Consider the following 15341-nt stretch of genomic DNA (forward strand, 5'->3'; position numbering starts at 1 on the left):
GGTCAAAATGGCCAACATCCTAGCGCGCATGTCAGGAAGTATATGGCGTTGAATTTTGCCCTGTGACGCAGCCTTTGATGTGTTTTGATGAGATGTCGTTCCATTTGACGTACTAAGTGGATATTCATTTTCCGGGCTAACAAATAAATGTGATTCTCTCGTTTGTTGGGTTATTATCGAATTTACGCTTGGTTACACGAATTGAAGTTGAGATGTCACATGAAATAAGAGACTTATGTCCAGTCAGCGTGCTCTTTATTAATTGCTCGTGAAGCCAAGCGCTGAGTAATTATTCTTTTTGAGTCGTGTTTGACAAAAAGCGTGATGTTGTGAAGCGACTGGGTGTAAAAAAAACGTGGCGGAGAGGAAGTGTCGACGCGAAGAAAATTGGTCCCAAATAAGCGATTTCAGAGTGTTATCTAGTTATATTGCTAAGCTTGTCAGTTGCCAAAACATACATACAGACGCTCTTTTATCAATTAGTAATAATTCACCATATGACGAACTAGTCGTAACAACTACACCAAAATGCCTGTGGTGGAACGTATAATCGAATGCAGTAATTCTCTCAATCAATTTCCACACCAGCGGTGAAAAAAACACTATATATTAATTTTAGCTACTGCCACTAGAAATTAACTAGAAATGTGAAACCAAAATGATAGATGTATCATGGGAAAGTTAAACTCTGTCCAGCGGCAGTATAAAAAAGCAACCGAGAACATGACTTGTTAGTGGGCGGTTGAGAGTACATAGGCCTATATGTCCATATAGCATAACCTTCGCCGTAAACAATCCTTTATCGTCGATTATTTCTCTGTTATCTAATAATATGAAATGCATCAGTCTCGTTTCGGTTGTCTGAATGTGTCACGTATATGGTAAGAGCGTCATCATCGTATGCGGACACCGGGTTCAGTCCTGGCTCGCTACGATTATCAGACCATGTTCGAATCCATGAGTAAATAAATAAGGTTTGACGTGTACTTCCTAGCTTCACAGCAGAAGGGGCAGCAGAATAACAGTGTACTATGGATATAGTGGGGTGCTGTCCATAGTGCCGGTAGTTTGGTATTACAGTGATGCAGCACTATAATTAAATGTGATGGTATACGGGAACTTAATTGTTATATAGTGAGACTCCGACGTAAGAAAACTGATTTGCTTAAGCAAATAAAGAAACAGGCAAACTTGATATCAGTTCTTCTTTTCCCTCTGGTTTCAGTTGTGGGTGAGTTGGCAGAGGCGCAGACCAGTTTTGGCTGTGACATTCCCCGCGCGGAGGAATGTATTGCGCGCCTGCAGGCGCAGTACGATTCTGTGATCAGTCAGCAGCCCCGACAAGACGTCGATCAACTTGAGATTCTCTGTCTGTGAGTAAAAACATGTTGCCGGGAATGATTTGTTGGTATTCAGATTGTTGAACAGACTGTGTGAAAAGAAATGTAGAATTTCATTATGTTTATATTGTTTCATTATCCCGATATGTCTTAAATAAATATATACATCTTACACGTAAATATGTGTTACTCCGGCCACTCCGGTTTCCCTTGCTCTACCGCCGTCCATGCCGTCGTAAAATTGAAATATTCTACAGTGAGAAGGCGTTGAACATCCATCAGTCTGCTGATACTCAAGCAACTCTTTATTTATTTATTTATATATTCATTTATTTATTTTTGAGTAACTATCCTCTCGTTGGCAAATCCAGTACATAATTTACTTTTTTCTCATTCCTTACTTTTCTGCCATACTTTACTCCTTAGTCATGCTTTACTTTTTTCCCACGCCTTACTTTTCTGGCATGCTATACTCTTTTTTTCATGCTTTACTTTTATCTTGTAACTTACCTTTCTGTCATATTTTCTTTTTTTGTCATGCTTTACTTTGATCTCATAACTTACTTTTCTGTCATGCTTTACACTTTTCTAATGCTTCACTTTTTATCGAGCTTGAGATACATAATTTCTGCAAAGCACATCGAATGTATTTAGTTCATACCTAATTCTGATATTTTGTAAGAACACAATGTCTTGTAAATTCATGGAGCAATTTTTACAGAAACTGAAGCCCCGTACAGTGGACCAAAGTTGTTTATTTTTGCCTTCAAATGTTTGGAACCATGTTCAAAGAAACTGTTTGCCTATTAACGTTTGGATAAAATATTATCTGATTAAATATCCATATTAAGTGAAGGTCATAAATGCCAATACAGTTAATACAGGATTAGGCTGAAATAAATTGACACCGCCTAACCATTTTGTGTGAATCCCAGCGATATCAAACATGTCTTAGAGTGACAAGAAATTGTGCCAAAGTAGTTCAAATGAAACACAGGTGCCGTTTCTTTTCCTGCTAATAAATGTTTTGTTATAACAAAAAATCCTCCGTTTACAGTGTCTTTTTGAAAGGTGGTTGTATTGCTTGATAACTTGATTAGTTGTTTATCACGTCGAAGAAAGTACATTTAACTAATAGGCCTGCTTTATAATCAAAGAAATATCTGCCATAACCACGACGGACTCGGTCCTATGATGAAACAGAAGGAAAATATTTCCGAGACAAGTCGTAGTTTTCGGTTGATGTATCGACCATCGCGAGGAAATCTCTTCAATAAAGTCCAAAAGACCAAAAGTGATACTTCTTGCTGACTCGCTTGGCGCTCAGCACTGATAAGTTAAAGCAAGTAAGCGGGACTTGTTTTCCCTGGTGTCAGCATCATGTCACTGGGTGGAGTGTCATGTCTGGTGACTTCAGCATGATACTTCAGTGACGGCAGTACTTTGGCGGCATGAGCTGCTGTTAAGTTCGACGTTAAACCCCAAGCAAATTATAAATACACATACTTTTCAGGCTGTTTGATATGTCTAACACTCCACTCACATATACATTTGCTTAATATCAGTTGGCAGTCGTATCCAATGTCTCTATTTACAGAGGAACAATCAAAGGTAACCGACTGACGGAATGCGTCTTGGAAGCCACGCAGACGTGTGATTGGACACAGCCCTGGGTTGCCGGGCAACAGTGGGAGGAACTTCACAGAGACATCCAAGCGTTGTGCGAGACAGGTGCGCCCAATCAATAAGTCACGTTACAATTTTTTGTTCATATCTGTTCAAATCAGGTTATACAGCTTTGAAAATTATCTTAAACGGATGAGGTGATTGAGGCTGCATCTCGTGCATGGTTTTGTGTTGCTCGCTGCAATTACCAATGGGCCCTTGATCAAAGAGGTTGCGTGTTCGAATCCACTTCTCGTTAATTGCGCTTTGGCTTTAAGTTAGGATATTTTTCAGATACCTGGTAAAGGTCGGTGGTTTACTTCGGCCACCTAGATTTCATAAATCTTTTTTTTACGTTTTACTCAAGAATACTTCACTTATACGACGGCGGCTAGTATTGTGGTGAGAGAAAACCGGGCAGAGCCCGGAGGAAACCCACAAGCAGCCGCAGGTTGCTGCAGACCTTGCCATGTACGAGTGGAGGGGAAGCCAGCGTGAAGTGGACCAATGAAATAAATGCATAAGTAAAAGTCAATATTACAGTCGGTTAAAACGGTTGATTTTATAATTAATTTCATCCAGATAGATCCCTGCCTCTAAATTAGGATGTGATATTGATGTTTTCAACTTTGTCCCAAGTGGGTACTGATGTTTATTAGTTCCCCGATATACGCCAGTGGCTGAATGTACTGTTAAGAGCGCAGCTGTGCTGCGGATTACGCAAAAGACAACAACAAACATACAATTGTGTTTCCACTTGACAATGTTTGCATTCTGTGTACTTTTGCGTATTAGTGCGATTTTCGCGGGATGAACCACCAATTTGAACCTTAATGAAAAAATGCAACAAACCGGTTTTTGAACACTTTACTGTTTTTCTCCCATACCTGTTTGCCAGCGTCTTCAAGTTTATTTTTAAACAGGGTTTAGATTTGTTTATACAGTATAGCCCCGTCGGTGCAAGGTGCCTGTGTACAATATACGTCAACGACTTTTGGCAATGCTGAGCGTGTGCCCTATTAAGAGGTCTGTCCGGCGAGGCCGGCCCAGCCCAAGATTCTCACGTAACCCTTACTTGTTTTGACGGATGTTGCGCTTAATGTAAACGCTTCTCGTGTGTAGAAAGCTTTATTCAGTGTCCGGAATTTGACAAAAGCAGCCGATGTACATGGGGAGTGAGGGCTGAAAATTTACAACACACGAATTTTTCTTCCCTTGGCACGATCGGTCGGTCTTAAGAAGACTTCACACCTCCGCTATCCACACTCTTATTTCCCAAGAACGGTGATAGACGAGTCAACTGGGAAACAAACCTGGTTTTCTTTCAAGAAAAGCAAAAATTTTTAACTCCGAATATATATAGCCGTAAAGAAACACTCGTAAAAATTCGCTCTGCTTAAAGAGGTATTTCATTTATATTCAGTTCTTGTTTTATTAGTATGGTTAATAATATAAAAATTGGGAGGGTGGGGGGGGGGGGGGCTCTGGTTGGGAAATGTCTCTTTATTTATGCAAATACGGATTAGCGGTGTGATGTACTGCTAACAAGCTTTTACGTCACCTGGTGCCAAGTTTCTTTCAATGACCAAAAGGCCTTTCGTTAGTTAGTATATCAATCACTCAAACAATCAAGGAATAAATCACTCAAACAATCAAGCAATAAATCAATCAAACAATCAAGGAATAAATCACTCAAACAATCAAGCAATAAATCACTCAAACAATTAAGCAATAAATCAGTACAATAATTAAGCAATAAATCAGTCAAACAGTGAAGCAATAAATCAGTCAAACAATCGTCAGTATTTCGTCCGGAAGTTAGGCTAATTAACTCACAGCTAATGGGGAAACTCGAGGACGAGGTACACAGATGACCCAAATGACAGCAGACTGCATTGTTTCTTGTGACGTTGCAGTGCGTGTGTACTTCATATATGCTTCATGAGCACACATACACTGATAATTGAGACGTAATAAAAGAAAGGAAAAATGAGTTCACAGCTTTGGACCGTCTTGACACAGACGGGAAGAGTTTTACGAGTCCCCCAATGCTCTTGTCAGTGGGTCCAACAGGATTTATTTGTCTTCAGTTGATTGACGGACAAGTTAGACAGTCAGTAAAGACATCAAATGACCAGTACCATCATATTAACTAATCAGCGATTTAATACGTGAAGTAACCTTTCCAGCAGCCAATAGCTCAATCTGTTAACCAATTGGTCAGCTTACAACTTACACTATGATCTCGTCGATTGGTTGGTTGAATTAATCGTTCTTGATTGATTCGTTGATTGTTTTATTCTGTGAATGACATATTAAACAATTAAATACCGATATACTTTGAGAAGACTCTGTATTTAACACACAATGCATAATAAATATGGAAATATTACTATTAATTTTGGGGCTAATTACAATCCTTTGAATCACGACATTCTGTATCTTTTATAAATCATTAAAAAAAAGAGTCCATCAGTATAAAGCTTGCCAGACATTCTGTTAATTATATATTTGTTTGATAAGTCCGCCAGCTTGTTTCCTTCTTGACCAGTGTGCCCAGGATCCGAAACGCCTCACTTTGTGCCCACAGGATACATTCAGGCATTCTGTTCATTATATATTTATCCCATAATCTATTTCTTCCTGACCAGTATGCCCAGGATACCCGGAGAGGATCCGGAACGCCTACCAGTATGCCCAGGTTACCCGGGGATGGATACATTCAGGCATTTTGTTAATTATGTATTTACCCCATAATCTATTTCTTCTCTCCCAGTATGCCCAGGATACCCGGAGAGGATCCGGAACGCCTCATTATGTGCCCACGGGATACAGTTTGAGGATGCCGATAGGGGACATTTCAACTCCTTCTGCAGGTAAGACACGTAGTAGATATATCCCAAGCTAAGACCATGTAGTACCATGCAGTCTGATTTGGCACTGTACAGACCTTATGTGCTCCGAGTCGTAATCGGTTCTGAGTGTTTGGTACAGTACTGTTCTTTGCTGCTGCTTTTTTCTTTTGTTTTTAGGACATGATTCACTTTTAACAAGTAAGACTATTTTGGAACCTAAGGCGTGTAGCCGATTGTTTTACCTGCCTTTACGACATTGTTAATGTGAAGTGCTGTAACTCAGTCCCAAACACCAGATTACAGGTTTTATTTCGAATGTTTGTATGGGTGAACAACAAGCTCCCATGGGGTAAATGCGACTGATAGCCAGAATCTAGCCCTGTATCGGAAGGCTTGGCGAATAAACGACATTTGTCGCAAAACAAGGATTTCCTGGCCACCTAGGTTTTCTCACCTAAGGCAAGTTTACACATCTATGAGTAAGGGTGCACGCTTCCCAAAATAAAGAACATGAAAATAGACAGAATGCATGGGTTTGCATGTATTTCCGTAAAACAGTCCTTTTCCTACGCTGGCCAAAATCCGGATTTTCTATCAATATTGCCTCAGAGCCGTTTTCCGTTAATTAATGCCGAAAATCAATGTCGTGTTGACTGGCAAATACGTCTGCAAATAAAACGGCAATCAGGTTCTATCACATAACAAATAAACCTCGTTTAGACCATTGTCGGGAGGCCAAGTGACAAATTTGCTGACCGGATTGGTTATGTTTTCAGAACTAAGTGAAAATTCAATAAATTGCATTAAGCGACGCCTGCACTGTAGGCCCTGTACCTCCCAAATAATGATTATTTTATACATATGGCTTCCAGCAGACTCTATGTTCGCCGTTGAGTGTTGACATCACAGCTCAGGTGACCAGTCCTTCCATGCTGTTTATATTAGCGCTAGCTTTGAGTGGAAAGAAGGGCTATAGTTGCATTGATGAACATTGGCTTAAAATCAACACATAAAGTGCTTATGCATGTATACCCATTTGTAATTTGATATACCAATAACAGAATTCAGTCTATAACTGTCAGTAAAGAGTGTTCTAGGCGTTGTACAAGAAAAGAAATTTAGGGTGCGCGTGTCTGGTGACATCATCCTGATTTGTTAGCTTTATTTGCCACAGTAGGCTATCTGTAATTCTAACAGCCATGTTTGTAGTTTTTCCGGATCTTAATTTAAAATTAAACTTACCGTTTCTCGTACTACGACTTTGCTTTCTTTTTTTTTAATATTTTGTATACTGCAAAATTTCATAGTCTCCAAGTAATTGAAAAACACGATGACTGCTGTTTATCCATCAATAAGCACAGCATAATCCAAAAGTATGGGAACTACAAAATAATCTGAGAGTTGGCATTGCAGCCAACTTTCAATATTTCGACAAATGTATTTATCGTCTTAAGGAGACTATTAGAACACACGTAATGAACATCTATACACTTCCAGTATCACAACAATAACAGGTTGACCAAAGTCAGGCTAGGGAAATCAGTGGAATTAGCCAATGGAAACCGAACATTTCTACAAGAGAGATAGAGGAGATTCCTACTATACAGAGAGATAGAGGAGACAATCATTTTTGGTTTTTTTGAGTTTTTGTTGATGGGTTATACAGGTGACAGCTGTATGCATCAGTGGGACAAATGTACATGAATACATCTTATCGACGCTATATTTAGCAATAAATGAAGACTTCACAAGGTTGATCTCAGTCTTCGTCTTTTATTTCTGGTTCAGAATTTGGCAAAAACTCAATCAAATTCATACAATATTTTGTGAGAAAAGAAAACCTAAAATTTAGGTTTGTTAAGCATAAAATCTATATAGGCAGGTAAAATATATATATCTGAAGCTAACTTTTTTGCTATTTTCGTTTTGGCTATTTATTTATTTATTTTTTGTATTCAAATGTTTGAATTGTAAGGTGGTGTTTCTAGACCACTTTTGGTGTGAAATGTGATAACAAAGGAAGAAAACATGGATGTCACACCAGTGGCATCCAACATTGTTAGTATAGACCGTAATGGCTACTTTAGAATATAAGCATTTTAACTACAACAAATTCAGTAAATAACGTATAGTAACGAAGCAGGCCTAGGTCAAAGTAGTTCCCCATAAAGCTTTCAGTTGTTTTCCCTCACTTTTACTTCATGTTTTTCTTCTTTCACTGTATGGGGTCTCATGTCTCTGAATGTCAAAGTCTGGCTCGCTGCGACTCTACATGTACCAGGGCCTTACTTCAGACATCGCTTTTCACTCCCTTTTCCGCCACCCATAAACCTGCCCTCTTTAGGATAGCTCCCAGGCTGTTGAAACCCTTACAGTCGAGTTTTGTAACATACTGTTACTTCTTCCTTCGGTTGACTTACCATAATTACTATAACGTCTCTGTCTTCAGATCGTTATCCAGTTCTATGCACTGCGCTCGACGGATGGAGATGGGTTGTTCCTTCTCCATGACAAGGTTTCTCACCGAACTGCTGCCCCCAAACATCGATGGTATGAGACAGGTCTGCGAAAAAGGTAGGATGTAAGAATAGCCTGTTGAGTTTTACACGTAGATGGCAATATTGTTCAGGTATGAATTCATTATGGTCTTTTTGAATTAAGTCAAAGTTTGCTTTAGAAGGTGATTTTATAATTGTTGACAATGTCATTAATAAGGTCATTTTTGCTGTGACTGTTGTCGTAAGTATTGCTGCTGCCGTGGTTGTTGCCTTTATTGTAGGTATCGTTCTTACTGTCGTCATTAGGGAGGCGGTCATGACTTAGTGGATAGTGGTTCTTACCTGACCTTAGACAAAGGTTGTATAGATTCCTCACCCACACACACCCAACCCACGTCTCCTCTCTCTCACTGCCTGCGAGGCTTTGGTAACAATAAGCGATCGATGATGTTTCTCACGTGGCAGGTGTGGCGGCCTAACTTTCGTGGAAGATCACTTGTCGTGCAATAAAAGGCTATTATGTTCATATAAGTGCGTCACATGTGGAAAAGTTGGTGCAAAAGGTCGGTGGGTTACCTTGAGGTTTCTTCCACCTATAAAATCTCTGAGTATACATGTATGGCGTTAAAGAAAAATAAAATAATATAAGATACATAAATAAATTAATATTATGGTCATTACTATTGTCAGCATGATTGCCATCGTCGTCGTTCTTGTTTTTCAGGCTGTAATGACATTGACCGCGTGATGAACAAGGCCAGGAACTGTACGGCCACGTATGACATAGAGAGGGCCCCACGGTGGGGGAATCAATTACTAAGATGTCGGTGAGTCTCTATGTAAACATTTACATGAACAATAATGCGGTAACAGAGATAAACATATGTGAAGCAGGATTTCACCCTATTATGTCTGACCACTAGTCAGCTACATACAATCGTCACTGCTCTCGTTAACTCTCCTTTCTGTAGTCTGTTGTATTCTATAATGGAGGCTTCTTAAATTCTTGTGTTTTAATTTATATGTTATTGGCATGATGCGTGGAATGTATAAAATAACACGTGTTTATACATATAGCTATATATAGCTGCATGTAGCTAAATATATTAACTCCTTTATCCATAATGCTTGTGTAAGATATTTTCCCATATTTCTTTGTAATTTGATATGAACATTAAAATATGATTTTAAACTTCGGTAAAAGTTTGGAACTTTATAGCTTATAACTATACCAAACATCAAACATAATAAAATAATTTGAATGTTTTGTTGCAGGTATTACTTTGGTTTAATGGACTGTTTACGTAGAGCAGAAGGAATGGAAAGGTGTATAAACCTGGAGGAGTTATTCACCAGAGTAAATTACAACTTTTCTTCATATGTTTACGAACAGAGACAAATATGTGGAGCTACAACAACAGGTAAGGATATCATACTTGTCGTGTTTCTTCTACAAAAGAAAAACGTGACTGTGGTAACTGTGAGAATGAGCTAGAGCGTCAGTTTTGTTTATGACTTCAGGCATTTTGAGGAATGTCCGCTTTTTTAAGGTACACTTTTGTTCAATTAAGTTTAAAGGGTACCGCAACTGGAAGTGTGGTAAGAGTAAAACCATTTCCAGGGCACAAAGACTGGCGTGAGTCGCTAACGTGTCATGTTGAAATAGACAACCTTTGGAAACTCTCGGGGTTAACTTCTCACTCTGAGGCTACAGTATTTGCGTACTGCACTTTTGTGACGTAACAAAATTTGTGTACGGCAATGTATGTATTGTGTCATACAGATTGCATGGTGTATTTCATTTGTGAACTCCAACGCTGTGATTGGAGAACTGCAAAGCTGTGACTCAGGAATACTGTTGAAATGTAATGCTGTGGTGAGGGAATGCTGGTCAATAGTAATTCTGGGATGCGGAAATGCTGGTCAAGAGTAATGCTGTGATGCGGGAATGCTGGCCAACTGTAATGCTGTGATACGGTAATACTGGTCAAGTGTAATGTTGTGACGCAGGAATACTGGTCAGCTGTATTGCTGTGGGGCGGGAATAGTAGTCAAATGTAATGAGGTGACGTGCGAATATTGATCAACTGTAATTTTGTAACACGGGAATACTGGTTAACTGTAATGCTGTGGGTGGGAATACCAGTTAACTGTGATGTTGTGGGGCGGGAATACTAGTTAATTGTAATTCTGTGGCGCGAGGATACTGGTCAACCGGAAATTTGTAGCATGGGAATACTGGTCAACTGTATTTCTGTGGGGTGAGAATACTGGTCAAGTGTAACGCTGCGGGCGAGAATACTTGTGAACTGTCATGCTGTGAAGCGGAAATTTTGGTCAACTGCATTGCAGTGACGCTGGAATATTTGTTAAATGTAATGCTGTGACGCGGGAATACTGCTCCAGAGTAACGCTGTGACGCAGTATTACTGGTCAACTGTAATGCTGTGACGCGGGAATAGTGGTCAACTGGAATTTTGTAGCGCGGCAATACTGGTCACCTGTAATGCTGTGGTGCGGAAATACCAGTTAACTGTGATGCTGTAACACGGAAATACGGGTTAACTGTAATACCTTGACGATGGAAATCTGATCAAGTGTAATTCTGTGACGCGGGAATATTCCTCAAGAGTAGTGATGTAACGCGAGAATACTGGTGTAATGCTGCGAGGCGGGAATACATGTCAAGTGTAATGCTCCGACGCGGGATACAGGTCAAGTGTAATGCTGCGACGCGGGAATACTGGTCAGCTGTAATGCTGTGACGCGGGAATACTGCTCAAGAGTAATACTGTGACGGAGGAATAGTGTTCAAGTTTAATGCTATAACATAGAAATACTGGTGAAATGTAATGGTATGGGAGAGAATACTTGTGAACTGTAATGCTGTAACGCGGAAACTGTGGTCAACTGCAATCCAGTAACGCGGGAACAGTGGTCAGCTGTAATGATGTGGCGCAAGAATACTACTCAAGAGTAATGCTGTGACGCAGGAATACTGGTCATCTGTAATGCTGTGACGTGGGAATACCAGTCAAGTGCAATGCTGCGACGCGGGAATACTGGTCAAGTGTAATGTTGCGACACGGAAATACTGGTCAACTGTAATGCTGTGATGCGGGAATACTGGTCAAGTGTAATGCTCTGACGCGGGAACAGTGTTCAAGTTTAATGTTGTGACATAGGAATACTGGTGAAATGTAATGCTGTGACGTGGGAATACTGGTCAAGTGTAATGCTGCGGGCGAGAATACTTGTGAACTGTCATGCTGTGAAGCGGAAATTTTGGTCAACTGCATTGCAGTGACGCGGGAATATTTGTTAAATGTAATGCTGTGACGCGGGAATACTGCTCCAGAGTAACGCTGTGACGCAGTAATACTGGTCAACTGTAATGCTGTGACGCGGGAATAGTGGTCAAGTTAAATGATGTCACTGGGGAATACTGGTCAACTGTGATGCTGTGGCGCGAGGATACTGGTCACGTCTAATGCTGTGGCGCGAGGATACTGGTCACGTCTAATGCTGTGACGCAAGGACACTGGCCAAGTGTAATGCTGTGGGGAGCGAATACTGGTCAACTGTAATGCCGTAGAGCGGGAATACTGGTCAACTATAATACAGTGGCGCGAGAATACTGGTCAAGTGTAATGCTGGAAATACTAGTTAACTGTGATGTTGTGGGGCTGGAATACTGGTCAACTGTAATAGTGTGACGCGGGTATACTTGTCAACTGTAATACTGTGGCTCAAGAATACTGGTCAGGAGTAATTCTGTGACCAGGGAATAATGGTTAGCTTTTATGTTGTAACGCGGGAATACTGGTCAAATGTAACGCTGTGGTGCGGGGATACTGGTAAACTGTATTGCTGTGACGCGGGAATACTAGCCAGGTGTAATGCTGTGACGCGGGAATACTAGCCACGTGTAATGCTGTGACGCGGGAATACTAGCCACGTGTAATGCTGTGACGCGGGAATACTAGCCACGTGCAATGCTGTGACGCGGGAATACCAGCCACGTGTAATGCTGTGATGCAAGGATGCAACAATATATTGTTGAAGTCACACGGGGATGTTTAGGTACGGGGACGTTGTGCCGAGGCAATGAAACAACTTATAATGAAAGTTCACACTTTTTCTGCTTGTAGAACGTTCGTTTAATTGTAGATGTAGCTTTGTTACTGTAAAAACGATAGATTAAGAATACAATGTTTTTTTAATCTTTGAAAATTAATGTTGGAAGACACCAACAACACGTGCTGGGACTGTGTTCGTATGGTGTGGGTCTCCGCTTCATTGCTACATTTGATTGTAATCCTCTATCAGTACTACATATATTATATTACATTTGATTCCAATCCTTTATCAGTGTTACATGTATTACATTTGATTGTAATCCTTTATTAGTGCTACATGTATTATATTACATTTGATTATAATCCCTTATCAGTGTTATATATATTATATTTGATTGCAGTTATTTTTCAGTGTTACTACATTTTTATCTCGAATCTTTTTTTTTTCGGTTTTCAATTTCCAAGATATGCTTATGTAAATTCTTAGGAAATAGATTTATTAACGGATTCTGCATTGTATATGGAATATATAACGGGTAGAAAGGTAAACGTAACGGCTAAAGGGACAGCACTCCAAAAATATCAATAACTAAGGGAAATAACTTTGAGCCTACAAATCTTGGATAGTTAATATTCCGTTGTTAACAACTGATTTTTCCCCACTTCTTTCAAAAAAATAAATATTTATTGTAGTTTTTCCTTACAATAGTTATAATTAAACCACCAACATTTCTTTTTCGTGTGTGTAATTTCGTGAAATAATGGTCAGTAGACCCACACGACTGAATCACTATTAAAATTGTGACGTAATATTTGCGTTATGTGGTCAAGAGTCGAGACAATCTTCGTGTATTTCGTCCTCCAATGTTAATTTTTTTATACAATATTATGCACCCCTTTTGCAGAACTTATATCAACAGAAGTCATCATCATAGCCCAACCTTCAAAGGGAGAAGGCGATAGAACAAGTAAACACTTTTCTATACAGCACTCTCAATATTCGTGTCGAATAGAGAACAATTTTATCATTTCTTTCCCCATGGTTTGATATTTCATTTTCACTTTCCTTTTACTCAGTTGCTTTGCTCAGCATTTTATGAATTGCACTTTTGATATGTATGCAAGTATGCAATGTTTTGCATGTACCGGACATTAGCTTTTCCTTCATTATTCTTTGATGTCTCCCTCAGGCCATTCTTAACATTGCCAAAGTCTTGCATTGTACATACCTTCTTAGATGTGATTCTCTATAACATACTGACGTGTATTTTGTGCTTAAACATCTTTCTTAGCGTGGATAAACATTATCAGTTAAAAAAAAACCAGTGTTAGTAGTTTTAAGCCATAAAGGTTGACACACTATAGTATACGGTATATGACATGGTATTCCATTGAGGCAGCATTTTATGTCGGCATTTGGGCACTGTCCTGAAATGACCGAAAAGTTTTTAAAGTGACTAATCACCAATCATACAAACAAATACTATGCGGTTCTAGAATAAGTGAATTAGTTGCAGTCTAAATATTAACAAAAGTAGCACGCGCGATAAGTTGCATATTATCATCATTTATACCCCTCATATTGACCTTTGACCTTGGGTGCATTTATGTGCCTATGTTTGGGAATAAGAAGCATTGAAATTCCCTATAAAATATATGTACCTCAATAAATATATTTCGTATCTTGTTTTGTATCAAACGTGGCTGACATTTCTATTGTGCTGCCTGTGTTCTTCCTCTGTCTTGTTCTTGTTATTGTTTTTTTTTTTTTCTTTGTTTTAAATATATTATGATATGATATATTATTTTCATTTTTATTATTAAAGAACAATTATAATTTTATTATACAATAAATTGGATTATCATTCGTCGTTGTGATTTGGTGTTGTTGCGCTGTATACCTTGTTGTCTACTTTTATTGTGTATTGTAATTTCATTCGGTGGAGTTTTGTGTTAGAATAACTGGCTTCCAGTTTTGTTGAAAATTTTTCTATGACTCCTTCTTGATTCATTCAGTCCACTGTAAACATGGACTTTTATACTTTTAATGAATTTTATAATCCTCTGGTCACACCATCTCTGCGCTTTAATGTCCAAAAGATAAAGTCACCTATGTTTTAAAAAGTGCTCATTATTTCATCAAATGTCTGGTCAAATCCACATCCTAATTTTTATCAAACTTTGTGAAATAGAATCCGGTTGCATTTACATGTAAGACTATGAACGTTACAAGTACGTGGCTGCCACAGTGACGTAATGCCTAGGGTGCTGGTTGTCATGGTAATTGCGTGTACTTTATGACAAGATGGTTTCGTGCAAGAGTACGAGTCAAACAGTTTACGATTGAAAATGTACATCCAGTGTCATTTATATTTTCAGGTTTGAGCAGAATCCTTATGTCATTCCTGGTGGTTATATGTGGCGCCATCTACACGAGATAAAGTAGGATCAGAAGGGGACGTAACTGCGTATATTCTCTTATCTAATCGTGTGGGTGCGAGCAATACATTCCGGCCAATTCGGCCGTTGGCCAATCGTAGGAATTCCACCAATTCTATGCAGTTTGAATAACAGTGTTAAAAATAAAGAGTGCAACAGTTATTGCTATAGCAAAACGAGAAATAGCTTTGTTCTTCCCATATCTGTATCAAAGGAAACAGATTTAATCCTTTGAACTCCAAACGACTGTTCAACGATAATTAACGATTTTCTAGTAACATCGAGGATGAGATCGAAAAAGACTACTTCGTTAGTTCAAAGATTTAAATCTGCTAAAGTTCTTTGATTTGGCTCTTTACTTGTTCGATGAAAACGCCACCTAGCGGCGAAATCGCAACCTTAAAACATAATTTATGTTGGCTTTACAGGCTTTGTACATATTTGACAAAATTTGTAATAACTAAT

The 15341-nt window shown here is 39.1% G+C and overlaps 1 protein-coding gene across 1 annotated transcript; it reads left to right on the plus strand.

The window, feature by feature from the left end:
* The first annotated feature begins 723 nt into the window (after nucleotides 1-723).
* Nucleotides 724-15023, plus strand: LOC135476399 (uncharacterized). Its single transcript, XM_064756406.1, has 8 exons — nucleotides 724-730; nucleotides 1226-1373; nucleotides 2938-3071; nucleotides 5782-5881; nucleotides 8310-8434; nucleotides 9083-9185; nucleotides 9634-9779; nucleotides 14817-15023. Exons 1-8 carry the CDS (start codon nucleotides 724-726, stop codon nucleotides 14876-14878), a joined length of 825 nt encoding a protein of 274 aa, XP_064612476.1. The 3' UTR covers nucleotides 14879-15023.
* Nucleotides 15024-15341: the final 318 nt, after the last annotated feature.

Source organism: Liolophura sinensis, chromosome 10, assembly GCF_032854445.1.
Source record: "Liolophura sinensis isolate JHLJ2023 chromosome 10, CUHK_Ljap_v2, whole genome shotgun sequence".
NCBI lineage: Eukaryota > Metazoa > Mollusca > Polyplacophora > Chitonida > Chitonidae > Liolophura > Liolophura sinensis.

Coding starts and splice junctions, on each gene's coding strand:
- LOC135476399 (XM_064756406.1), top strand. Junction 8,435..9,082: donor GAGACAGGTCTGCGAAAAAG/GTAGGATGTAAG, acceptor CTTGTTTTTCAG/GCTGTAATGACATTGACCGC. Junction 9,186..9,633: donor AATCAATTACTAAGATGTCG/GTGAGTCTCTAT, acceptor GTTTTGTTGCAG/GTATTACTTTGGTTTAATGG.